The sequence below is a fragment of the Hyperoodon ampullatus genome (genome assembly GCF_949752795.1).
Source record: "Hyperoodon ampullatus genome assembly, chromosome: 17".
In the NCBI taxonomy this organism is placed as follows: Eukaryota; Metazoa; Chordata; class Mammalia; order Artiodactyla; family Ziphiidae; genus Hyperoodon; species Hyperoodon ampullatus.
The window spans coordinates 76,938,822-76,962,915 of NC_136930.1; the positions used below are offsets into that span (position 1 = coordinate 76,938,822).

Here is a 24,094-nt window from a genome sequence, read left to right on the forward strand (position 1 = left end):
CAGCGACTCAGACTGCCCCCCCACCAACCCCACCCCGCACTACCTGCTCAGGCCTCGTGGTGGCAGGTCAGCGGCAGGGAGACTGCCCACCACAGCCTACGTCTGCCCCGGTCTGGGGTCTGGGGCCTGGAGCTCAGAAGAAGCCTGGGAGGCAGGCCTGCAGCCCAGGCTGAGCACGGCGGCTCTGGCAGGGGGACTCGCGGCTTCTGCTCCACTGCAGGGACCTGCTGGCTCTTGGGGCCGAGGCACAGGCCAGGCCCAGTGGAGCCCCCATCAGAGCTCCTGCCTGGGAGGACCCCCACCAGGTTCCAGGCCAAAGCATATGGGGAGGGGTCCCAGGGTTGGGCCCTTTGGGCGGGCAGACCTTAGACATGGGAGGAAGTGCTTGGCCCCGGGGTTCCGGGGAAGCAAGGTGTGCCTGCTAGAAGGCCCTGCCCCTGGGGCTCGGGAGCTGGGCAGGGCAAGGCTCTCCCCGACGAAGCCTGGGATGGATGGGGCACCCCACCCGGGGGCTGATGCTGTCCCAGAGAGGCGGGCAGCCAGGAGGACAGGGGGTGGAGCCCCGCCCCCTCCCAAGGAGGCCTGCACTTCCTCACTGGAGGCAAAGTTCTGTCGACTCCGGAGGAGAAAATTTATTTCTTTAATTATCATTCACCTAAGTGGGCTGCTGGTCCACAGGCATTCCCGCAGCTGGGAGCAATCCGCCTTCCTTATAGCCAAGAGTCGGCCACCCGTACGGGGTCCAAGCAGCTGGTGCTGTGTTGGGCCGGCCTCGTGCCCCCAGGACAGGCTGCCCTGTGGTCTGTGCTCCAAACCCCACCTCCCTGCCCCGACCCTGAGGTGGGAGGGCTGAGCCCCAGGGCTGCCCCGTGGCAGCCAGCAGGCTAGTCAGCAGGGCGTGAGCCGCTGTGGCCTGCAGGGGCGGGTTGGCAGGGAGGAGGCCCCTGTCCTCACCTAATCGCCCAGAGGCTGGAGGGCTGGGGGGAGAGGGGTGGGGAAGGCCAGGGCGCTACCCTGCAGCCGTCCAGTCCCTGCTGCTCTGTCTGAGCGGGGAGGTGGGGTTCTGCGGAGCTCAGCACTTGGAGGGCAGTGGGCTCAGCGTGGCATCCTCCCCGGGGAGAAGTGTCGCAGCCCCCTCCCCGGCCAGCTGCCAGCTCAGGCGGCGGGGCCGTGCCCCACAGTCCCTAACGCCGGCCCCTCCCACCTGCTCTGACTGCACCCCGGGGTGGCAGCTGGCTCAGACCCGGGGCCCAGCGCCCAGCAGGCAGCTCGAACATGGGGCCCCGCGATGCCTGTGGGCAGGCTGAGTCCAAACCCGCTTCTTCCTCTCAGCCTCCAGGCGCCTCTCCTCCGCCTGGATGTGGACGCGAGGGATGCGAGGGGACGCCAGGAGCCCAGGTGGCAGGTGCAGCCCCGTCCCACAGGCCCACCGGCCCATTTCGGATCAGGCTCACGTGCAGCCCAGGGTCCCGGAGAGGGCCAGGATGGCCCCAAACCACAACCTGTCCAGCCCAAGGGAGCACAGCAGGGAGGGGAGCCGGGGTCCTGCCTGCTGGGCCAGTCGTGGGCTGGGGCGGGGGGACTCGGGCGTAGCTGGGGCCAGAGGTCGGGCCCACGGAGAGGCTTGGTCCCTCGGGCCGCCAGATGGCCACTCCGCCGAGCAGCCGCTGTAAGCCCTGTGGGTTGGTCTGGATGCCCGGGCACTCACGGCCCTGTCCAGCCCACCAGCAGGCCTGGCTGCGGCAGCCCTGTGAGGGGCCCGGCTCAGGGGAAGCAGCAGGCTGGAAGCGGCCATGGACAGAGGAGTGGTCTGAGGTCCCTGCCCTCTGAGATGCCCACAGCTGCGTGTGGGCCCCACAGGCCGCGAGCACGCGTGCTACAGGCCCGCTGAGCTCTGGTGTCAGAAGCAATCGGGGTGGGACCGCAGATCTACCTGCCTTGGCCTCAGGGCATCCCCTGACCCGAGGCAGCAGCCCCTCGGGGCTGAGTCTCACCAAGGCCCCCGAGGTGGCCCGGCCAGGGCTCTGCCCCTGCTCCTCCACCACCAAGCTCTCGAGGTCAAGGCAGAGGCCCTGAGAGGTCACACAGCCCAACCCCTCAAGGTGGGAAACAGGCACAGGTGGGGGGAGAGTGCCTGTCCTGGGGAGCCCGGGGCACCTGGCCTGGAATTAGGCAGCCAGGCACCCCAGGGCAACAGACAGAGGCCCTGGGAGAAGAGAGGCAGGGCCTCCAGGAGGGGCCTCCGGCTGTCACCCACGCCCCGCCTCCTCCCTGGCGCAGGCCTCTTCTCCCTCCTGCCCCTTTGGGCGGGTCGGGCTGGGGGCTGGGGTAGCTGGGCCTGTGCAATCCCCATACCACCTGCAACCTCTCCCCGTTTTTTTCCCTTTTCGACAGCAAAGGAAAAGAGTAAAATTGGACTGAAACCAAAATATTTTTCTAGTTAATGTGCACAATAAGCAAATCCAAAGCATCTCTTTCTCCGCGGCCTGTTTCCCAGGCCGCGGGGGGGCGCATGTGGTGGTGACGGCCTCCAGGCACAGCGGGGAGGCGTTGCCAAAGCGATTAGGCACTGCAGCCTCAGGTGCTCACTCGCCCAGGCCGCGTTTACCATACCTGGCTCATCTCCTTTGTCCAGGAGCAAAACACAGAAAATCAGAGGCGGCTTAGCCAAGCAAGAGGCGGGTGCACCCAAGCCATCCCTGGGGGGCCTCCCCATCGTGGCCGCTGCCAGCCTTGTGAGGGGCAATTCCTGAGGCTCTTCGAGCAGGAGTGAAATGGCCCTGGGGCTGGGGCGCTGTCTGGGAAGCCCTCCCTCGGGCCGGCTCCGGGAGAGCCCCAGGCCTGGGGCCTCAGACGGGTGGCCAGCCTGGAGCAACGGCGCACGCGCAGCCCTCACCCGCCAGGAGCCTCACCTGCGCGCAGGAGGGACCTGCTGCCCCCGTCGCCGCCGGGCCGGCCAGAGGTCTTGGAGAGCTTGTTGGCCGACACCTTGTAGAGGACGCCTCCGATGCAACGGTAGCCTTTGTTCCGCCACCGAGGGGAGCCGGGCTGGGCTTTCCCACCCGCTGCTGCAGTACGAAGGCCGTTCAGCACCAAGGACCTGCAAGGACAGGGAACGCCTGTCAGCCCAGCCCCAGGGCCCGCGGTCGGGAAACCTCTGTCCCCCACCCTCCATTGGCACGGGAGGGGGCACCCTCAACCCCACCAACCAGGCTGGGACTGAGCCTCCCCCTCCGACACGCGCACCCCTGCGACACGGCTTCGAGGGGGCTCCTTTGTGCCCTCAGCGCTTGCACTAAGGTGGCCCTGAGGGTCTACTCCAAGGCCTGTGGCCATCACCACTGCCCGGGAACACCTCCTGGACGCTGCCCCAGTGGTGCCACCCCGGCTTTGGGAAGGCCGTGCTGTGGGGTCAGCAAGCTCCACTGCCCGCCCTCCCTGCCTTCTCCTTCCACTGCACGGAGGGCCCTGCGCGGAGACTGGGAGGGGCCAGGCTCACAGACCCCGCTCCCGCCGGCAAGCTGTGTCGGGGGAAAGACTGAAGTCTCCTCGAGGTCAAAGGCTGGCAGAGGGCTGAGCCGCCTGTCCTGGGGTTAGCAGACGCCCAGGCCAGCCCAAGGGCAGACGGGTCGGGAGAAGTCCCCCGACAGACACACAGCGGGCAGCGGCCACACCCCCAGACTCAGGTCCCACAGATGGTGGGCCTGCAGCTGCCCTGGTGGACCTGCTCCCCGAGCTGCCACGAGGGCTCCAAGGCCCTCCCGCTGCCCAGGGCCTCAGGGCTCCAGAAGGACTTGGCCTTGGCCCTCGGTGGTTTGTTTCAGCAGGAATCTGTTTATGCAAATGGAGCTTAATTCCCTATGAGCTCAGATTCTGCTCATCCCGCTGTCATCGCCCAGTATACGTTCGGGCCCCCCTGGCAAACCTGGGCAAGGGAGCACCAGCTGTCGCATGAGCATCACCTCTACCCGAAGATGGCTCCCAAGCAGCAGGAGGGCAGGGTGTGAGGAGGGTGGCCCTACCACAGGCAGTGCACCAGCAGCAGCTTGGGGCCCAGCAGAGGAGCCAGCTGAAGTCAGGGCCCGTCCTGGGGCACACATGGCACCCTCCCCCTGGGTTCTCCAAAGTGCTCCCGCTGAGGCCCCCACGCCCCGCAGCCCCTTCCCCTGGGAGCATATGAACCCCAACTCCACCTGGGCAGCAGCACACCCTTTCCTGGCTCCCTAGGGCCAGGGAGGGGGCCCAGACCTGGGTCTGAAGTGCAGACGGGACACGGCAGGCCTCCGGGCACCCTAGCACGCAAGCTGGTCCACCCCTAGGCCCCTGTCTCTCCATCTGCGAGTTGGGGGTTGTTCTAACCAGCCGAGTGAGCCGGGCGCTGGGGACCTGAAGCAGCAGCGTCAGGCGGGAAGCCGAGGAGGCCCGCCAGAAAGCGCGTAACCCAGTTTCCCTTAATTAAAACTGAAGTCCACAAACACCAATCTTGGAGCAAAGGACTCCTGCCAAGGGTCCTCGGCAGCCCGGCTCACGCTGGCCGTGCCGACAGGCTCCAGCTGCCCTCTCACGGGGCACGTGGGCATCCTCTGGGGGAGGAGCCAGACCTCCAGGCTCTCCCGGACCTTGGGACCGCAGATCTACCCGCCTTGGCCTCAGGGCATCTGCATGTCCAGTGGGCACCTGCCCTGTCCCCTGCGCCCACACCAAGGCCAGGTGGAGATGTGAGGAGAGGCAGGGCTGGCTGGGGTCTCCTCCCCTCACCGCACAGCGCTGTCAGCCCTGGGGGCCCGGGACCCTCTGCAGGAGCTGTGGCTGCCGTCCGAAAGGCACAGCTTGGCCTGAGTCCTGATCCCCAAGGCTGAGAGCAGAGCCCAGGCCAGTGGTCACCACAGCTCACTTAGCCCGAGGCTGAGAGGCCCCCGACAGCCCCGGCCCCCAGCGCCGCACTGTCCCGAGCCCTCAGAGGTCTCCCCGCCCACAAAGCAGCTGCCCTTTCATCTGCCAGCCCCGGGCCAGGGGCAGCGTCGGGGTCCCCCCATCTGTGCACCCAGGGTCGCCCCCCAGAGCGCCGGCTGCTCGTGGCACTCAGGCCCTCACCGTGGGGTGGCTGCTCAGGGACAGCCCCCAGCCTCCCGCACAGGCCGTGCGTCGCAATCGTGGGACTGCGCTTGCCGGGAACACAGACGCGCTCAGCCGCCCCTCCCCTTACCAGGGGCGCTCCCTCTCCCACCTGCCTCTCCCTCCGCCCACGGCGCTGGCCCCCATCAAACGTGAGAGACGGCGGGGAAGAAGGGAGTCAGGCCCTTCGAGGGGTGAGGAAGCTCCCCACCTGTGGGCATGCGCTCCTGGCTGAGGCTGGACAGGGACAGACCACCGCCCCCCGAGGCAGCCACGCAGGCGACGCCGTGGGGTGCAAGCAGCACGTGGCAGCCCAAGGAAGGGGAGGCCCCGCCCAGGCAGCTCCTGGGGTCGGAAGGAACTGGAAGCTTCAGGGCAGAGCGTGTGCCGGCCCCCTCAGGCGGCCCCCCACGAGGGCCTGCGTCCCACAGCTCTGCGCACGGAGAAGCCTCAGTCTGGGGCTGTTGCTGGCCACCCGCCGCCCCCAGGAGAAGAAGTGGCCCCGTTAATCACTGTCTTCCGCGATTTGCTCTTACAGCTAAAATGCCCGTCTCAGGTGACATTTCTTTCTCGGGACAACGTTGATTCTTCTTATGGATGAACACGACCAACCGATCCATCCCCCTTCCGACCCGAAAAGCCATGCCCCTGGGCTCTGGTGCAGTGACGGGGCGACCGCGGGCCTCTGGGAGGAGTGGAGGCGCAGCAGGCCTCCTGCTCCGAGGCCCCGGCTCTGTGCTCACAGTCTGTGCTCACACCTGGGCCCGAGGACCCCGCGTGCCCGGGCGCAGGGCTGCAGCGCGAGAACAGCCCTGGAGCCACAGCTCCCAGGGGCACCCCAGGAGCCTGGGAGGCAAGCTGGGAGAAGCTGCATTCCCAGATGGTGCCCTGGGGCTGCCTGGGGGAGGTGGATGCACCCAGAGAGCTCGGGGAGGGCTGGCGAGGGCCCCCCGCCCACGGAAACCGGCCTGGCCTGCCGTCTCGCAGAGCCGCCTCCGCCCTTCCCTCTCCCGCCGGTCCCGCTGACTTGGGACCTGTGGCCCGGCAGGTGCCGGGCAGGCGGGGGCTGGAACAGTGGGCTGGGGGGCGCCCCCGCCCCAAACGCCTTGTAGCTTTTCATTGCCGTGGGTGTCACAGCACTCCAGTAAATTGTTACCCTAATGGAGAGGACAGCCTTTGGAAACGAACTGTATTGAGAAGAGGGGATAAAATTAATGAGATAATAGCAGGGCCAAGGACCCAGAGAACGCGCCTGCCCTCGCAGCAAGGGCCTGTAATTCCTTTTCTACAACAGGAGCCTCAGATCTAAAGGCTTCTCCCATCCGTCCGGCAGGCCCATGCCGCCAGGAAATTTCATTAACGCTGGAAAATAGGAAAGGTATTAAGCGTGGATAATGAAGGCCAGGGAGGGAACCGTGCCTTAAGATAGTCCTCTTTCTCGCCTTTGTAATGGGAGGCATGAACTTTCCCTTCAAATCCATTTCTAATCCATTTGAAATACTACAGCAAATTATCTTTCCTTCAGCCCGAAAGCGGCCAGCCAATTTACTCCGAATGGCAGTGACAATGCCCCAGGATTTATCACCATAACCTTGACTACTCTGGGGTGAGGGCTGGGCCTCCCCTCGGCCCCCTGGGGGCCACGAAGGACAGGTGGGGGGGAGATAACGTTTTAAATGAAAAGCGGCAGTAATGGGGAGAAAGACACACATGCCACAAAAGTAGGTTTAAAAAGAAAAGCGGTCCGCGTGTCCGCTGCCTAGGGAGCAGCTAGAAACTTCTAGGCCCAAGGCCATCCAGGAACTCCAAGGGGCTCTGCCCTCTGAGGCCTTTCTCACCTGCTGTACCCGGGAAGTGAGTAGAAAGTGCCAGGTTAAAGGGACCCGGAGAGACGGGGCGTCAGGGTCTGGGTAACACAGGAGAGCTCTCCCCAAGGAGCCAGGATGAGTGTGACACAACCTCGGCTCGGCCTGCGGGGCGCACTGCCGGCAGTGGCCGAGTGCCCAGCCTGCCAGGGCTCCCCCACTCCCCAGTGGTTTCAAAGGCTGGCCCTGGACACCCAGGCTCCCTGCACGCTCCCTGGCCACTGCCCAAGCAGGTCTGTGCAGCCCCCAGCACCGTGCGCAAGGCGCCCCCGCTGCAGGTCTGCTTCTCGGGCTGCATGGCTGAGACGGGCCCACCCCGGGCACCCTCAGCTAAGCGGCCCGGCAGCCTGGGGCACAGGGTGCGTGCAGGGAGTGGACAGGCAGACCAGCGCCTGACCAGCACGCACCTCGCCTGCCCCAGCGCACCCGAGAGCCTGGGCCGAGGACAGGCAGCCTGCCAGGCCACGTCACCTCAAGGCCCCCAGAGTGGCTCCTCTGAACGGAGGGCACGATCAGGTGCAGGGAGCCGGCCTGGCCCTGGAGACTCTGGAAGCAGCCCCAGCCTCCAGGACACCCTGGGCAGGGCGAGCCTCACCCTGGAGCTGCGCCCGGGTGCCCGGGCCTCCTCGCCAGGTCCACTGGCCTTTAAACTGACACTGCCTCAGGCCGCCAGCACAGCCCCGCGGGCTCCTCCTCGGCTGTCACTGCTCAGGCGGGACAGCAGGACCACACTGGAGCTGAAGGGGCCCCGCTCCGGCGTATCCACTCCTGAGGGCTCCAGCCTCTCAGCACCCAGTCCTAAGGCAGCCTGGCACAGGCCACGTGGACCCAGAGAGGGTGGGACAGAGCCCGCTGGGGACAGGGCCGGGCCCAGGGAGCCCACGCCTGGACGAGAGGCTGCTGGCGGAACTAAAGGCTCTGTTCCCACAGGAAGGCCCCTCAGGCACAGAGGCGTTTTGCTGGCACCTTCTTCCCAGTCCCCACAGTCTGCTCCCCTCGTCCACACGCCCCGCCCCGCCCCGGGATGGGGACGCAGCCCAGACCTCTGTCACCGTTACCGAGGAGGCGGCCCTCTAGCCCCAGAGGCAGTCTGGGGTCCTGCCCTCATACACGGCTCCCTGGTGGGGTCCCCGTCCCATCAGTTGGTTTGAAAGCTGCACGTCTGCTCAAGCTCCCCGCGCTCCACCTGCCCCCCCTGCAGGTGGGTCTCTCGGGCCCTCAATGGCCCCTGCTTCCTGGAGGGCACTGCGACCCGCCTCGAGCCGGGCCTGTGCACGTGCCGTCCCTCTGCCTGTCACACGGGTCTGCCCAAGCTCAGACGTCAGGTCCCTGGGAAGCCTCCCCCAAACCCCGATGGCACACGGCCGTGTCCCACCTGGGAGCGAGCACCACGGGGCGGGGGCCGTGCCGGCGAGCAGGGGCTCCAGTGACCCGTGCTGGGTGAACGCACACCAGGAGGGAGGCTAGGGGGCCACCCAGGTCCCGCACACCGGGGTGCCCTGAGGTGGGAGGGGAGACGCGCAGACAGGAGACCTCGGTGGGCGGGAGACGGGACACACGGGGCACTTACACCAGGAGAGGCCCCTGGGCTCAGCTGGAGGGACCGAGGCCGGGGTTGGGCAGAGGAGGGCCGGGGGGCGGGCAGGCTGGCCGGGAGCAGAGAAAACAAGCGGGGAAGCCCTTTTCAGGAAATGGAGTGGCTTCCACGCAGCTCCAGGCAAGCGGGGAGTGCGCCGTCAGCAGAAGGGGCGCCCGGGGAGGCGGCTGCGCGGCGAATCCCAAGTAGGTCAGGCTCAGCCGCTGCCGCCACCGTGACGGCTGCAAACTGCTTAAGCGGGCTTTCCACGGAAACGCTGACAGCCTGGCTCCCCGCCACAGGCTGTGCTCTCCCAGCCGAGGCCTCACTCGGGGTCCCGGCCGTCGTGCAGGGCATCCTGTCGCGCAGGTGCTGACAGAACGTTCTGGGTTCCGGGGGCGAGGGACAGAGGCCCTTGGGGGCTAGGGTCCAGGAGGGGTGGCAGGGCGGGCTCCCGGGAGCCAGGGACTCAGTGGACAGACGGACGGACAGACGGTGCAGGCCTCGAGGTGACTGGGGCCGCCCGGCTTCCTAGGACCCCTCCTCCCGGCGCGTGACGTGCTCCTCCCGTGTGCGGTCCCGGCCACCTGACGGCTCGCTTCCCAGGACACACCTGCTCGCAGTGGATGCGGGGCTACGGTCCGGGTGGGAGCTGAGGCCTGAGGGCCCTGGTGGGTTGCGACAAGGACAGGACAGCCCTGGAGAGGGCCGGCCGGCCCAGGGCCCAGGCTGAGCACTTGAGGGTGGAACTGCGGGGGCGGGGGGTGCAGGCAGGGGGCTGGTCCCCACGGGCCCCCCTGACCCAGCAGGACACCTAGGCGTCGTCTCTGAGGGTGCTGCTCCTTCCCAAGAGACCCCTGCCCCATCTCTCCCCGGTAACGAAGAGAAATGATTCGGGGCGCCCCTGGCCAGCCGGCATCTGGTGGGCCAACAGTAATCGCGCTGCCCGCAGTATAAGCGCCAGGGCTGCATGATGGGGGGCTGGGTTGTTTTATGTGCTCACATCTATTCAATTGGTATTTCGATCAATGCGTGCATTACAAGCTTTCCTTTTAAGAGCCTAATAAACAACAAAATAGAAAGTAAAATTCTCCATAAAATGACACTTTTAAAAATCCATTTCAGCTGAAGCTATTGGTGTTTTGTATGTTAGCTGCAAAAAACAGGTTATTATTGGGCCTTAATGGCCCCACTCCAGAGGGCAGAGTTCAGCTCGCTGGGCTGAGGGGCTGGGGGAGCCCAGGATCAGGCAGCCAAATGACTGGTGTAGCCCAGGGTGGGACCTCGGTCCTCTGCACCCAAGGGTCGCCCTCCATGCTGGGCTGCCGCCCAGGGCTCCCCTGGCCCCTGACTGCTGGTGAGGGGCAGGGCGGGCCCTTCCTCTGCTCCCTCGGCCCCTCCCACGTCGCTCTCTCTTGCCCACCAACTCCCCCCGCGCCCCCCCCAGCTCACCGTGCCCGTGAACTCCAGCCCACCCATCCCAGCCCTCTCCCGCAGGGCTGCATCGGGGAGGGGCTCCACGTGGGCAACAGACGAGGGAAGGTTGCTCAGGCAGTAGAGCGCCAGCCCCAGGTTCTCTGGCTCTGGCTCCCAGAGGACACCCCTGAAGGAGCCCTGTGCCAGTCGCCTGGCTCGTCCGGTCCCCGGCCCTTGCAACCCGAGGACGCCCCCGGGCACCATCCGCGATGCCCAGGCTTCAGGTCCAGCCCAGCCTGCACCACCTCTCCACGTCCCACCCCGAGCCAAGACCTCAGACTCTGCCCCCACCAAGCCCCGAGGGCGCTTCCTCCAGCTCCCTCCTCAAAGCTGGGCCGGCGCGTCAGCCCCTGCTGCCCACACTCCATCCTCAGAGCAACCCCTCCTCTGTGCCCTAGTGTCCATGGCTCTGACCCGCATCACCAGGGATGCGGGGACCAGCCCAGAGAGCGCCCCCACGCTGCCCTGGTGGCAGGACGGGCCGAGGACCCAGTGAAAAGCCAGGCCACCTAACCTCTGGCAGCAGAGGGCTCGCGCTCCTCGGCCAGGCCTCCCATCACCTACCTGCCCGGCGGCCCACCTCGGGGCCTCTGCCCTCGCACTGCCCCGCAGCCCTGCCGGCTGGCGCTCGGCGCGCTCCGCCTTGCAGCCGGCCCTTCTCGGGACGCGGCTCGCAGCCCCTAGCTCGCAGGGCGCCACGCGGCCTACTGCTCAGGGTTAGAGGGCCCTGGCCACCTGCACCCCTCCCCGTCTCTCCAGCTCCCCTCCAGCCCCAGGGCTCAGGGCTGCCATCTGCTTGGCAGGCACCCCTCTGAACCCCCGCTGCACCTCCGGCTCTCACACCAGTCGCCCGTGTCCCTCTGGTGACCCCCTAGGACATTCACGCTTGCGTGAATGTCACGAAGGGGCCCCAGCACCTGGACGTGGCCGAGCTGAGAGACACTGAAGGGCAGCCCAAGCGGGAGCGTGTGACACAGTGGGGACGCGACCAGACCCCCGAATGCTGTAAGCCCCGGGCCTCAGGGACCCGCATGTCACCGCTACGTAAAGACTCAGGAAGATAGGGGATGGGGGGCAGGTGCCCCTCCCCCACAGTCCCCAGTGGGACGGCTCCTCCTAGAGTCACACGTGAGCACAGCCTGGCTCCCCGGGAAAGGGGGTGGTGGCCGCGCAGACGCGGGATCCCCACAACTCCAGGGAAAGGCCCACGAGCTCAACAGCAAAAGCTCCTGAGAGGCAGACGGTGAGCAGGCAGCTAGCGGCAAAGCGAACACACGCCCGTCAAAGCCTCCAAGACACCAGCAGGACCGGCTGGGACCACAAAAAAAAGCAAAACAAAACACTAAAGGCGACACCTTGTCAGGTGTGCCCAGAGACAGGCAAAACCCACGCAACACGGTTTCTGCAGCGCCGAGACGAGGCGAGACCTGCACAGAGGGCAGAACGAGCAGCTTAAATGCAGGTGGGTTTGGAGGCTGGCTGGCTGGGGAGGCTGAGAAACTGAGCCAGTGTTGCTGCGGTTCACCTGAAGAATACGGAGGCCAGACACACAGGTGGGTGGTGAGGACGGACAGCCCAGCAAGAGCACAGTCTCTGGCTCTGCATTTTGGTGGGGAGAGAGGCTCGTCTCAGCAAACGTCTCTGTGAGGAGACAAAGAAACCTTGACCCCCCACCTCAGATGGCGAGTAAAAGTTAACTCACGAAGGATCGTAGGCTGAATATAAATGCTAAAATAGCCAAGCTTCTAGGAGAAAGCGTGACCTTGGGGTAGGCAACTATTTCTTCAACACGACACAAAGAGCACTACTCATAAAAGAAGACTGATAAGTTAGACAGCATTGAAAGGCAAGCCCCACACTGTGAGAAGATATCTGATAGAGAAATGTAGCCATAATATATAAAGAACACTAGCAAATCAATGAAAAGACAAACTAATGCAAAAGTGGGCAAAAGACTCTACAGGGTGCTTCACGAAGGTCTGCAGAAGTGGGAGAAGACACTGGCACCGTGAGTCATCAGGAGTGAGATGCCACCCCAGCCCCCGTGACCAGAGCACCCTCACGCTGTGGCACAAGTGCAGGCTAGGACAGCCATGGGGGAGACCAGCCTTCCCTGATACAGCCCAGCATCCATCCACCCACTGAGGCAGCAGTTCCATAGAGAGGAGGGCTCCTAGTCACTCGGCAACATGCCCAACAGGACAGAGAGCAGCAGAGACTGGAAATAACCCAGACGCCCATGGAGAGCAAAACGAGCACAGTGTGGCACACCCGGAGAGGAGTGCGGCACAGCGAGGACACAGAAGACGCCTCTGCTGCACACGGCACCACCTCAGCTGGCTCAGGCTGCCCTACGGCACCACAGACGGGCGGCTACATCGGCCCACAGTTCTGGAGGCCGGAAGCCCCAGCTCAAGGCACCAGCAGGGCTGGTTCCTGGTGAGGCCTTTCCTCCTGGCCTGCAGGCAGGCGTCTGAGTGCTCAGCTCTGGTGTCTCTTCTTATAAAGACACCAAACCTATCAGATGAGGGCCCCACCCTACATGACCACATCTAACCTTAACCACCTCTGTAAAGGCCTCATCTCCAAATATAGCCACACTGGGGTTCAGAGACTCAGCCTATGAATTTGGATGATTCGGTCCACAACAAACGGTGAGCAAAAGAAGTTACTCACAAAACAGTACCTACTATAGGAATCCACTTGTATGAAGCTCAAAAGTTTTGAGACAGAGCTAGTGTAGAGGCCAGAGGCCAGAGGAGTGGGACCTATGGGTGGCTGGCTGGGGACGTGACGGGAAGGAGCATGTGGGAGCTCCCGGGGCAGGAGACGGGCACACCCCGACCTGTGCGGTAGGCACGCGAGGTGAAAACCCACAGAACTGACCACCGAAAATACAAACCACCACAAGTGTTTTGCAAAGGGAAATCAAAGAGAAAGATCTGTCCAGAAGGCCAAGTTCAGGAACAAGATTTGTACATGACAAAAGTTGACATTTTTAAATACTGGAAAAAAAGTCTGGACGTTTAGTGGTCCAGAGACAACCAGGTAAGCGTTAAGCAAAATTAAATTTGACCTTTAGTCTTACACCATGTCTCCAATAAAGTCCAGGTAGGTTACAGTTTTAAATGCAAACCTTGAAAACACAGCACTAGAAGAAAATAATTGAACTCATGTAATCTTGGGATGAGGAAGGCTGTTCTAAGCAAATCAATATACTAAGTCTTAACAGACTGACAGATTTTAAGAACACAAAAAAGTAAAAAGTTCTGTTAAAAATCCAAAAGGGTGCCCCCCACCCCGAATACTTAGAGAGTCTTGAAAACCTGTAAGAAACAGGCCAGAGACAAATGAACAGTACACATAAAGAATGCTGAACTTGACAAAGAGTATGAATTAAACTGAAATTAAAAGAGTTCCCTGGTGGTCTAGCGGTTAGGATTTCACGCTTTCGCTGCTGTGGCCCGGGTTCAATCCCTGGTCGGGGAACTGAAGATTCCCACAAGCCATGTGGTGTGGGGAAAAAAAAAAAAGAAGAAATGAAAACTGGATAGCATTCTCCTCCAGTAAATTGTCGAAAAGTTTCTGGCAGTGGCAGCTAACACCAAGAAGGACACGAGAAGATGCAAACCAGCACGGCAGGAGGTGCCCCCCTGGCTCTCCCTGAAGCCCAGAACCAGGGCGGCCCCTCCTGGGTGGACCGACCTCAGTGAGGTGGACAAAAGAGGCACAACTTCAACAGCAGGGTCAGGCTGTAGTCACCTACGCGGCAAGTCACATGTCACCTCCTTGCCTCGGGAACACTTCTGGGCTGCAGACGCCACTGGGCAGAGCCATCTGTGGGAGGGAGGAGGTGGCGGCAGTGCGGTCCCTTAGGCGCTGGGTCTCACACGGCAGAGACCTTGCTAGCACCTGCTGGTGGAGGATGGTGCAGGTGGAAAGCACTCAGCCAGGGCCCAGCCCCAAGGAGGCCCTAGGGGTGGGGTGGGGGGAGCCCTGGAGGGCAGAGCGGCAAAGCCCACCCTCCCAGGACCGGACGCCCGAGCCCAGCAGGGCGGGGTGCGACAGGTGGCCTGGCCACGCCCACATGCAAGCCCCAACCTGGGCATACCCGCCTGGGCCCCTACCGGGCAGGTGGGCAGGGCGGGGCGGACTGGGAGGGGCCTGGCACACCCCCTCCGCCCTGCCCCACCCCCAGAGGATCCCCCTTGCCAAGGGGACAGAGCCTGGGCCATAATTTATGCTCCCCCGCCTATGCTTTATGGCTTTCTTAATTCGGCTCCTGCTACTATTAATGTAGTTAATGCTGAGATTATATCTATTTTCTGGCGTCAGACGGTGATTTATTCAAGCCATTTTTCCGGTGGAGGCTCCCACGCTGTTAAATCAAGCGCCTTGCCAATTAAGTGCTGACTTGGGAAGTGGACGCAATCTTAACAGACATCTAACCGCAAATTAAACCGGGGCTCCTTACTCTGGGGAGTGGGTGGGGCAGCCACAGAAACCTTGCTGACTTCGGAGAAAGTCCGAGGAAAATAAACGGGCTCTGCACCCGCCTGCCGCTCTGGCTCCAGGAGACGGGAGTGCGGGCCCAGAGCCAGGCTCGGCTGGAGCTGGGCTCAGGGTCCTGCCTGGCCGTGGTGACCGCCCCGCAGAAGGGGTGGCCGGGGGAAGGGCAGCCGTCACCGGGGCCCCAACGCACAGGGGTCTGTGCAGCTGCAGCCCCTCCCACTGGGGACAAACGTTTAAAAGGAGACAGCCCCCGATTCCTCCACTGTCCACCAGTTCGCACGTGAAGTGGCTGGAGAGGTCCTCTGACAGGCTTAGCAGGGTGCCCGGTGGGAGAAGATGTGACGTGGACGCCCCAGCAGTGGATGGATGACATTCTGGCTCAGCAACCCCGGTCCTGGTTGGAGCCCTCAATGGCCAGGGGTGGAAGAGGGGCGAACCGAAGGCCCACCTCTGAGGACCCACGTGGTGACATGCTGGGGGTGGGGGGGGAGGTTAAGTGCCGAGCCATGGCAGGGGGAGGACATGCCCACCCCACCCCCCAAGGGCCCAGCAGCTACTTGGGTGCCCCTGTGCCCTTTAGGAGCCCCCTGCCCAGAGAAGCTGAGAGTGACACAGAGCAGGGCTGATGCCACAGGGTGGGGCACGGGGAGGAGGTGGCGGCCAGGCTGCCTGAGGCCCACCAGGGGCCTGAGTGGGCACCTGCTTGTGGGAGCCCTTTGGGCACGGTCCTCAGCAAGGGGAGCCCCCCGGACCCCGCAGCCAACGCGGGGAGCCCATTTTCCTGAGCTACCCAGACCCCTAGAACAACGCCTCCCCCCAATCCATCTCCAGAGGCCCCGGCTCGGCCCCGAGAGGGGAATCGTGCCGTGGGGTAAGATCACGCAGGAGGGTGGACATACGCGAAGAGTTAAATGTGGTATTGATTATTGGAACGATGCTTTACTACCACCTCTAAAGCCAGGATAAAAGTGGCATTTAAAACGGTGTTTGATTGTGTAAGGCACCCAGGAACCACTGGGTGGACAAGGACGTTTTATTTCTTCCCGTCAGGGGCAGTATTTTCAGCTTCCCCTGCTCCTCATGCCCCGGGACACCGACACAGACGCACAAGGGCCCACAGTGCAAGGTGTGGCCAGGGCCTGGGCACAACCGAGGGCCATCTCCCACGGGGCTCCACGGGGGGGACCTCACGGGACCTGCCCAGCTTCCTTCCAACAGTCCTGCTGCCTTCGGAACAAAGCTTCTCCCCCCGGGGCCCGGGGCGAACGGCAGGGATGCTCTCTCTAGGTTTATCCTGAAACACCCAACCTGGCCTGTCCCACTCTTCCTCTGTGAGTCGCTGTGCTGTCACCGAGCACACGAGGAGGCCACACCGTGGCCTGTGCTTTGGCTGTGGCAGTAGCAGCGTCGCACGGGGCCCTGCAGGGTGCTGTCCCGTCAGCGCTGGCCCACAAGGAGCCAGGCCCGGGCGAGGCTCCCGCCTGCCTGACCCTTTTCTACATCGGTCTGGAGGCTGCTGGGCAGGCCTTGGCCACACAAGCCAGCTCCCGTAGGGCAAAGAAGCCCCCTGCACGTCTCATGATCAAGACGCAGTGTGCTACGGGAGGCGAAGCAGGCCCGGCCACGGGCAGCAGGGATGGAGGGTGGCCTGGGAGAGCCCTTCCCCGCGGGGCAGCTGCAGCGAGGCGCGGAGGCTGGAGGGTGGCGCCGGGTGCGGGCGTTCTAGAGTAAGAGCGCCTCACAGCCTGCCACCGCCGGGGCCCCGGCCACTCGGCACGCCCGCCCTCCTCACCTCCCTGTCCCCGGCACCCCGCGCACGCCTGAGGCGCCAGGGAGCGGCGCCCCACACCGTGAGAGGAAGGGCGCGGGGCAGTGGGACAGGACAGAGGGAGGCACGCGCACGTCCGTCCATGGAGAGAAAGACGCCAGTGTGTGGAGGCAGCGACAAACAAGCAGGGCCAAGGGGTGAAGCAAGAGGGCCGAAGGCTAGAGGGCCCGCGAGTCACACACAGACGAGGGACCAGCAGGGCTGGGGCTGGCCAGACGACAGAGACTGTCCCAGAATGGACCTGCGGCAGAGTGCCCTGGCCTTCTCAGGGGGCCGCTGTGCCCTGCACCCCAGCCTTGGCCCCAGCCCTGTGCGGCAGCTCCTGCCTACCAGCATGGCCCTCAGGGACACTGACCCAGGGGTGCACCCTGGGCCAGCAAGCTCTGGGCCAGCTCACCACGGGCCCGGAGAGGGAGGGGACCATGGCCACGGAACGGCAGCCCCTGGCCTGAGACGGAGCAAACGGGGGCTCCAGTGTAGGCCGCCAGCCTCCGCTCCCATGCCGTCTGCAGATGGAACACAGGTGCCGCCTGTCACGTGGTCTCGCCACAAACGCTCTGGCTACAGTGCCTGTGACCCTGGGCCCACGCCAGCGGTCCCCATGGCCAGGGAAGAAGTGGTGGCACAGAGCTGCGTTGGGGGGCAACTGTCACGGGGGGCTGTGTGGCCACTGGGGAGAACGGGCCGGAGGCTCGGACGGATGGGGAAGAGGCACGTGAGCCCCACCCGGCCCCACCCCACACCAAGCACCCGCGCACCCCGTCAATGCCCCCGCAGTGCCAGCACAGAGAGCTGAGGAGGAGCATGGCTCAGCCTCGCCCCTGCCTGGGAGCGCAGGGGCCGCGTGGCACTGGGGTGGCCCGGCCGAGCGCAGCCTCCCCTCACTCAGGGCTCCGGACCCTTAGTGCTGACTCCCTGCAGCGCTGGCCATGTCCCCCGACATCACACGGGTCCGTCCTAGAGCTGCCCACACGGGGCAGGACGGGCACTGAGAGAACGAACAGACCCCGGACCTAGAGGGACAGGCTGGCCTGGTGCCCGGCTCCTAAGGGCGGGGGGTTCCACGTGCCAGCCCACACCGGTGGCGGTGCTTGGCAGAGGGCACAGAAGAGAAGGAAGGCGGCAGGGCCACCTCGGCCTGTGCACCAGCTGGGCCCTGGCGCCCAGGGCCCTCTCCTCAGGGTCCTGCATCCCAGGCCGGGCCCTGCCAGAGAGGGGCTGGGCTCTAACGTGGCCAAGAAAGGCCCCCCTTCTGGACCAGGCTCCGGAGGGAGAGCGGGTAGCCCTCGGCGTCCCAGCCTCAGTGCCGACAGGGGACAGCTGTGCCCCGGCCAGGCTGGTCTCCTCCCTCACCTCCCCGAAACCAGCAAGGGGGTGAGGGGTCAAGGCCCCACATCGTCCCCCGAGCCCCAGGCCCTCCCCAAACCACTGGGGAGCGCAGGCAGGCATTCAGGCCTCAGGGCTGCTGACAGCTGAAAGGCTTGCTAGACTCAGACAGAGAGAGAAATAAATAACCAAGACGCGCTTTGAACCGACTTCCAAATTAAGAGTTGCATCCTCGCTGTCAGGCCCCCGCCAGCAGTTTCCACGGCACCTCCCGTGCAGAAACGCACCTCAGCCCATTTATTAGAATGATGAAGGCAAAGGGACCTACAACTGCACTCCTTCCTTAATGAGCAGCCGAAGGGATCGGTAAGCGTAATTTCAGAGGCCAGTAATATTTTATATAATCGCCGAGTGGTGTAAATTGAAAACCCCCAACTGAATCAATATTTACTGCATTGAAACGAAATGAATAGTAATAAGTCACTAAGCTCTCTGTCCTGTTTCATAAAATAAAAAATTATAAAAATGAGCCCAGGCGCAGGGAGGCCATCACATTAACTTTTACAGCACGTGGGGAGCCGTAACCGCCTGTTCTCATAAAATAAAATTCTAAAAAACCTGCCAGAGGAGACCTGCTTCAGCACCACGTGGGGAAGCAGGCGGGGTGGGGGGCAGGAGGGCAGGGGGCAGCGTCACCCCAGGTCCCTCCCTGACCCCTACTGGCGCCCACCAATTCCCTTAAAGAGGCCCCACCCTAATCTCTCCAAAGCTCAGCACCAAGAGCTGGGTCACACCTCCCTGTCACCCTCAGGCCAAACTTCCTGCTCTGATTTCTTTTCTCATAACCCTCTTTTCTTTTTTAATAAATAAATTTATTAATTTTTGGCTGTGTTGGGTCTTCGTTGCTGTCCGTGGGCTTTCTCTAGTTGCGACGAGTGGGGGCTACTCTTCGTTGCGGTGCGCGGGGTTATCATTGCGGTGGCTTCTCTTGTTGTGGAGCACGGGCTCCAGGCATGCGGGCTTCAGCAGTTGTGGCACGTGGGCTCACAGTTGTGACGCACGGGCTTAGTTGCTCCGCAGCATGTGGGATCTTCCCGGACCAGGGCTCAAACCCATGTCCCCTGCATTGGCAGGTGGATTCTCAACCACTGCGCCACCAGGGAAGTCCTTCCTGCTCTGATTTCTTTACCTATTTCTTCCAATCCCACCCTGAGGGATGCTCCTGGCTGCTCCCGTGGCACAGGAAGGGCTGTTCTCTGACCACTCCCAGGCCCGGGGCTGGTGAGGGGTGTACGTGAGCGAGGGCGGAGGACGAGGTCCAGCACAGAGCAGCAGCCTGCGCTCCCCGTGGGCCCGGAGAGGTTGAGAAAGGCCAGGCTTCCCCTCTGGGGCTCCAGGTCCCCCAGGAGACCCAGGCCTGCAGAGGTTCCCTTGGGGGCTGGGGAGGCAATGCTGGCAGAAAGCAGAGCCAGGTGAGAGCCTCCGGGGGGAAGCGTCCTTGACCTCACACTCTGAACACGGGGCTGAGGATGGCGGCACAGCAGCCACGGGGCACAAGCCCCCCAGAGGGCCGAGAGCCCCCGTGGACCCACCACCAGACTCCTGGGCAGGAAACAAGGCGCTCATTCAAGCTGAGGCTGACTTGGCCAGGAAAGGCGCGGACACAGGGCCTTGAACAAGTGGACCACTCCCGCAACTCAAGAACAGGAGACAAACCAGCAATTAAAAACGGGCAAAAGATGTGAGCACAAAAGAAGACACAAAAGAACACAAGAACGGCCTTAAACAATCCCGTGCCTAAGCGTTCAACATGACTGGTAATCAGGGAAATGCAAATTAAACGACGACGAGATGCCATGGCACCTTGAGAACGTGCTGCGATGGGAACTGGAACAGAAAGGGGGCGCTGCTCCGGGAGAGGACCTGGGTCTACACAAAGAGCCCTGTGAGAGCGGGGAGCCGCCCGCCCTCGAGAGCAGGGCCATCAGCAATCGCTGGGGGTGGCTGCAGGCGGAAGTGCCGATCGTGCACCTCCCCTGCGGCGTGTAGAACCAGCCAAAAGGACCACAGTGAAAGCGGCCAGAAGAGGGCTCCTCAGGGGAGTCACGAGGGCACAGGGGGAGGCGGCCAGAAGCAGTAGCATCAGCACGGAGACAGCTGTGCGCACAGGTGCGCGGACTCTGACCCAGGAAGGCCTGCAAGGAGGACGCACCCCGCTGCCCGGACCCGCTCGACATGCTCCCGTCACCCCTCGGCCGTGCGGCTGTGAGCGGCCAGGAGCCACCGTGCCTCCAGGAGCCAGGGTCCACAGACGCGGCTGGTTCCGGGCTGGAAGAGGGCAAGTCCCAGGTGAGCCTGGAAGCTTCCACTGGGCAGGTGAGGGAGGCTCGGTGAGTGACAGTGCCACGTGGAAAGGAGACAGGGCCAGCCCAGAGGGGACCTCCGCGGGCCCGCGCCATGGCCAACGGAGGGTTGAATGAATCACATCAACAGATTATAGCCTGAAAAATAAGAATTCATTTATAAATAAATGAATATACGAGGCAACAGGGGATGAGGGACAGCAGTTCCTTACAGGACCCTGACCAACGATATGCAAGGAACAAGGGGCTGGAAATCACTAAGGGTCTAGAAGGAGCGGGTGAGGCCCAGCAAGGAACAGGACGCCCACACGGGCTCGGCGCCGCAAACCCCCAGAGGGACCCACAGCGCTCCTGCCCAAACGGCGAAGCTGAGTCTCGTCACACACGAGGAGGCCTCTGCTGCCCTGGTCAAGGGCACCGAGGCTGCAATGTCCTCACAAACGGTGGTCTGTGGACACAGAGTGGAAACGATACAGCAGACAGGGCAAGGTACAAATAACTGGTGGATTTAGGTGAAGAATACACAGCAGTTCCGTGTACTACTTTTGCAACTTTTCTATAAGTTCAGAAGTATGTGAAATGAAGTTACCCCCAAAAATTAAATACAAGACACTGACTAGGAGAGGGACCAGGAGTGAGCCAGCAGCACACGGCGACAGCCCCCGTCCCCGCCCTGCCCACTGGCCCAGGCCCGCCCTGGCTCCTCCATGCACCCCTCCCACACGACAGCCCCCGGCTCACAGCTCTCCTGGGCCTGAGGGGTGGTCGGCAGCAACAGGGCGCTGCCCCCAACATGCTGACATAAAAGTGGCCCACTCAGGCCACAAGTCACAGAGCAGGGCTACAGCCCACTGGCGACCATCTGCAGGGCCAGGCAGAGAGAGTGGTGGTCAGTGGTCAGCAGGGCCCTGGGCCGCAGCTTCCAAGCAGGCAGGGGCCTGACACAGGACAGGCCCTCTACGGAAACTTGGGGAGCGAGTGGACTGGCTCCTCTTCCGCAGGCCCAGGGGCAGCTAGGAGCCACTACAGCCACCCGCCTGCAGACTCCACCTGTTCTGCTCCGCCAGGCCTGAGCTGCAGCACACAGGGACCAGGGAAAGAAAATGCTCAGGTGCCACCCAACTGAAAGCCACAACCCCAACAACCCCCGAGCTCCAGCCCAGATGGAAGGCCCTTCTCCCAGAGGGGACAGCCCCGTCAGGGCAGAGAGCAGGCTCCGCAGAACGTGTTGGGGGACCCCTCCTCCTGTCCCACTCCTCCTCCACTCTCACTGCCCCCAACCCCGGGCACAAGCTGGGTGGGGGCGGGTGGCAGGGAAACCCTGCCTCTGACACGAAACCAGGACAGTCCTGACTGCCCGCTGCCGACGGAGCAGGCGGGGCCCAAAGCGGGCATCTGGGACCCTGAGCCCAGGGGGCGTCCCAGTGAGACCAGGGGAACGTTCTCCTTGCTTGAAACGGGCGCATTCTGCTGTAACAGAACCAGTCCAGAGCTCTGTCGTGGGGCAGCCAGAGGCACAGGGCTGGACGGAGCCAGGCGTGGTGTGCAGCTCCCCAGGCTCCACATCAGAGGCAGGCGGGCACCCCCAGGACCATGCAAGCCAGATTAAGGTCAAGGTCGGCCACGGCGTGTGCCCAGGGCCTGCACACAGCAGTCACAGCTTGGGAAGGGGGGGCCACCAGGAGCAAGGGTTGCAGCCCCCACCCTGACATCCTCCTGGCCCCTGCAGGTCCAGCAGCAGGGTCCAGGTCCCACCTTCCACGTCAGCCTCCGCTGCCCTCTGAGCAGACATCCCGGGCTCCTTCCCAGCCCCTCGGGAAAGGCCCTCACAATGCGGCCCACACTGACCTCGCTGGCCCCAGCCCCAGAGGAGCCTTCTCTGGGTTCCTTGGTGGCCCGTCCACCCTGGGTGAGCTTCAGTGCTTCCCAGCAGTCGCCACCCTGTGCAAGTATTCGCTTCATCCTCTGCTTGCTTCCTGACCCTCTGCCTACTGGGAGGCGAGTGCTGTGGGCAGAGAACTCGCCCGCACAGGACGGCTGCCCGCAGGGATCCGCAGGGGAGCCCCGCTGCCCAGCAATGGGCACCCTACTAGCTCCGTCACAGGGTTGCGGTCTGGGCTGAGCTGGGAGGGGTCTCTGCACACCACCAGGCTGGGGCCTCGCCAGAGACAGAGCGGGACCCCGGGCTGTGGCCATGGTGGAGGTGACTGGAAGGGAACACTGCTTCCCCAGAAGGGTTCTCCCCGGGTCCCTCTAACTGCCACACCCTTTGGGGCAGGGCAGGAGGCTATGGGGGCCCCAGTTCCGCTGGCCTGCGCAGGACACTCCCCGCTCTGACTGAAGGCTGTGTCCCCCCCTTCAGTTCCTGTGTTGAAGCCCTAAACCCAGTGTGATGCTGTTTGGAGGTGGGGCCTTTGGGAGGTGATGAGGGTGAGATGAGGTCGTCAGGGTGGGGCCCCGTGATGGGATTAGTGTCCTCATTAAGACCCCCGAGCCTTCTGCTCTCCCTCCACACGTGAGGACACAGCGAGCAGGTGGCTGTCTGCAACCTGGAGGAGAAATGGGCCCGGCCAGCACCCTGACCTCAGACGTGCAGCCTCCGGACTGTGAGGAACACATGTCTGTGGTGTAAGCCGCCCCGTGTGAGGCGTTTCGTTACGGCAGCCCAAGCTGCCCAACACCCCGATAACCGGAGGTGAGAAGGAGGCTGAGCAGGGCCAAGGCTGGCCTCCTGCTCTCCGGGGAGCCGGCAAGGGTAGGCGTGAAGGGAGGACGTGGAGCCAAGGTCACCGCGCAGGTACACTGCCCATCCTCGCCCCGAGTTCCTCTTTAATAATGACTCGTCACTTTGGAGAAGCAGTTTAGAGCCTTCAAAATCGCAGCCCAAACCTCATCAAACTGCCCAGAGATTACTTAAGATTTACCGCACAGACACAAAAATAAAATAGAATAAGGCAGCCCAGCGAGCGGCAGCCCCTGTGACAGCACCATTTGTAGTCGGGATGGAGCAGCCGCCAGACTCATCTGCTTAAAGCACAGGGGCTTCTGTTTATTCTGCACTTTCATGTCAAATGAATTTGGAAAGAAAAAAGTGACAGGCAGTTTAGGGATAAAGTCACATTTCAGCTTCAGTTCCGATTAATGAACGTGCTGGAAGCCGGCGGGGGCACAGGCAAACCCACAGGTCTTAGAACAAGACAATGAAATCCTCGCTTAGTGCGTGCCTCAGCCCCGGGGTGTGCTCGTGGGGCCCCCTGCTGCCCAGCTCCCGGGGGCCAGCTCCGGGCAGCGGCGCTGTGCAGTCCTCGAGCCTCAGCCACGCCTCCTGGGGCCCTGGACCTGGCCTGCCCGGGCCAGCTGCCACTCCCCCTGCACGCAGGCGGCCCCAAAGCCGGGCATCTGCGGGCCGGGGCAGCAGTACAGACGTGGCGCCGAGGATTCCGCCCCACTCAGGCCACAGTCCTTCCCAGGAGGGGCGGCCACCCCCACCGTGTGTCCCTCCTGCGCCGGCCTCCACACGCTCCCCTGGCCAGGGCAGCGGCTGCCTCATCCAGCCCATGGCTCTCGATGGGATGGGCAGTGCCCACGGCGTCCAGGAGCTGCTGCCCGGCAGCTTCCCACCTTCCGTCTGCCCCAACGTGGACGAGGACTGACAGGCCGACACAACTGACGGGCTAACTGCCCTACGTCCAGCTGACTCTCCTCTCGGATGTTTCTGGAGTCAGGGCCTCACCACAGAAGCACCAGAACCTCCTCCACCTCCAGACCAGACAGCTGGTGGGGGGAAGGGGACCCCAGGACTCCTGCTGTGAATGTGGGCTACCACGTGGCCCCTCAGCTCCCCACACATTAGGCCAAAACCGACATGGGCCTCAGAGCAGGTTTCTGTCTAAACCGGGAAACAAAGTGCAAAGCTGCCTTGCGAGGCAGACGTGCTGCCTTGCGAGGCAGACGTGCAGCCTGGCGCCCAGGACAGCACTGTCGTGGTGGCCACGCTGCCACGGTGGCTCAAGTCATGGTGCGGAACACGGGC

At 63.4% G+C, this 24,094-nt stretch overlaps 1 protein-coding gene across 1 annotated transcript in view; it reads right to left on the reverse strand.

The window, feature by feature from the left end:
- ZC3H3 (zinc finger CCCH-type containing 3) overlaps window positions 1-24,094 on the reverse strand; it is a 78,968-nt gene that overhangs the window by 23,471 nt on the left and 31,403 nt on the right. The window contains exon 5 of the mRNA XM_079722781.1: window positions 2,913-3,100. Coding sequence (XP_079578907.1) covers window positions 2,913-3,100 — 188 coding nt within the window. The remainder of the gene's footprint in view (window positions 1-2,912; window positions 3,101-24,094) is intronic.